Consider the following 1,414-nt stretch of genomic DNA (forward strand, 5'->3'; position numbering starts at 1 on the left):
GCCATCCCTATATGTTGCACCCAGGGGCCCCAGCCATCCCTATATGTTGCACCCAGGGGCCCCAGCCATCCCTATATGTTGCACCCAGGGGCCCCTATAACACACCTACCTGCATGTGTGTGATCTCGGCGCTCTGCTTGTCCTCCAGCTCCTGGATTTGCCTCTGTAAAGCCTCGTTGACGCCCCTACACGCGTCGATCTCCAGCGCTTTGGTTTTCAGCATTCTGCGGCTCTCCGACGCTTCGTCCTTGGCCGCCCGCACTGCGTCAGTGTTCCGCGCCGCGCTCTGCGTCAGGACGGTGAAGCGGGACTTGAACCACTCCTCCGCGGATTGCATGTTCTTGGCCGCCAGCTTCTCGTATTGGGCCCGGATGTCCCGCAGGGCTGAGCTGAGGTCCGGTTTGGCCACATCCACTTCCAGGGAGACTTGGGCATATTGCACCTGGGACTGCAGCTGGCCCAGCTCCTCTTCGTGCACTTTCTTCAGGAAGGAGATCTCATCCAGCAGGCTGTCCATCCTTTTCTCCAGCTCTGCCCGGGCCAGAGCCGCCATATCCGCCTCCTTCCTGACCTCCATCAGCCGGGCCTCGGCGTCCTCCCTGCTCAGCGCTTCCCCCTCATAGCGCTCCTGTAACGCTCTCAGCGCTTCCTCCAGGCGCTCCCGCTCCGCGCCCAGCCCCTGCCGCTCCGCGATGGCTTCCTCATGGGCGAGGCGCAGCCCGCGGACCTCCCGCTCGTACAGATCCCGGAGGCGGCTCGGCTCCCGGTGCTTCTGGCGGAGGAGGAGCAGCTCGGCTTCCAGCGTTTTGTTGCGTTTTTCCAGCTCATGGACGCGTTCAATAAATTGGGCGAATCTGTCATTGAGGTCCTGGAGCTGCGCCTTCTCCTGGCTCCGCACAACTTTCACATCGCTGCTGATGGCCGACACCCGGCTGAGGTCCAATGGGTCGGAACCGAGCGAGGAGGTGTATGTCCGGCGGACGGTGGAGGAGACTGTGCGGCTGGGGGAACCGTAAGAGCGAATGTGCAGGCGGGGCCCCTCCCCCACCCGGCGCCGATACAAAGGTTCGTAGCTGTAGGAGCTCATGGTACCGGATGGGAGCCGAGCCCGGGGCGCGCAGACTTATAGCACCGGCCGCACATGCGCAGTGCTCAGCCCCTCTGCAGAGCCGGCACGCTGCGACTTGTAGTGCCGCTGCGGGGAATTCCGGGAAGGTGAATCTGCTTTGTTCGCACCTCGTCTGTGAATAGAAATCATTCATTGGGGTCCAGTCCTTCCTGCTGGGGGGGGGGGGGACCCCGAATTCTGCCCCGGGGTATTAATAGCCTCATATGGCACCCCAAAACTTCCTGTGATAAAACGCAGCAAAGGGGCCCCAACATGTCACGACCCCCCCCCCCCCCCCCCCCCCCC

General features: G+C 62.9%; 1 protein-coding gene across 1 annotated transcript in view; it reads right to left on the reverse strand.

Annotated features, from left to right (window-relative positions):
• Positions 1–1,108, reverse strand: part of NEFL (neurofilament light chain) — a 4,532-nt gene extending 3,424 nt beyond the window's left edge. The window contains exon 1 of the mRNA XM_072398824.1: positions 110–1,108. Coding sequence (XP_072254925.1) covers positions 110–1,087 — 978 coding nt within the window. The 5' untranslated portion in view covers positions 1,088–1,108. The remainder of the gene's footprint in view (positions 1–109) is intronic.
• Positions 1,109–1,414: the final 306 nt, after the last annotated feature.

This window comes from Pyxicephalus adspersus, chromosome 2 (genome assembly GCF_032062135.1).
Source record: "Pyxicephalus adspersus chromosome 2, UCB_Pads_2.0, whole genome shotgun sequence".
NCBI classification, from domain to species: Eukaryota; Metazoa; Chordata; class Amphibia; order Anura; family Pyxicephalidae; genus Pyxicephalus; species Pyxicephalus adspersus.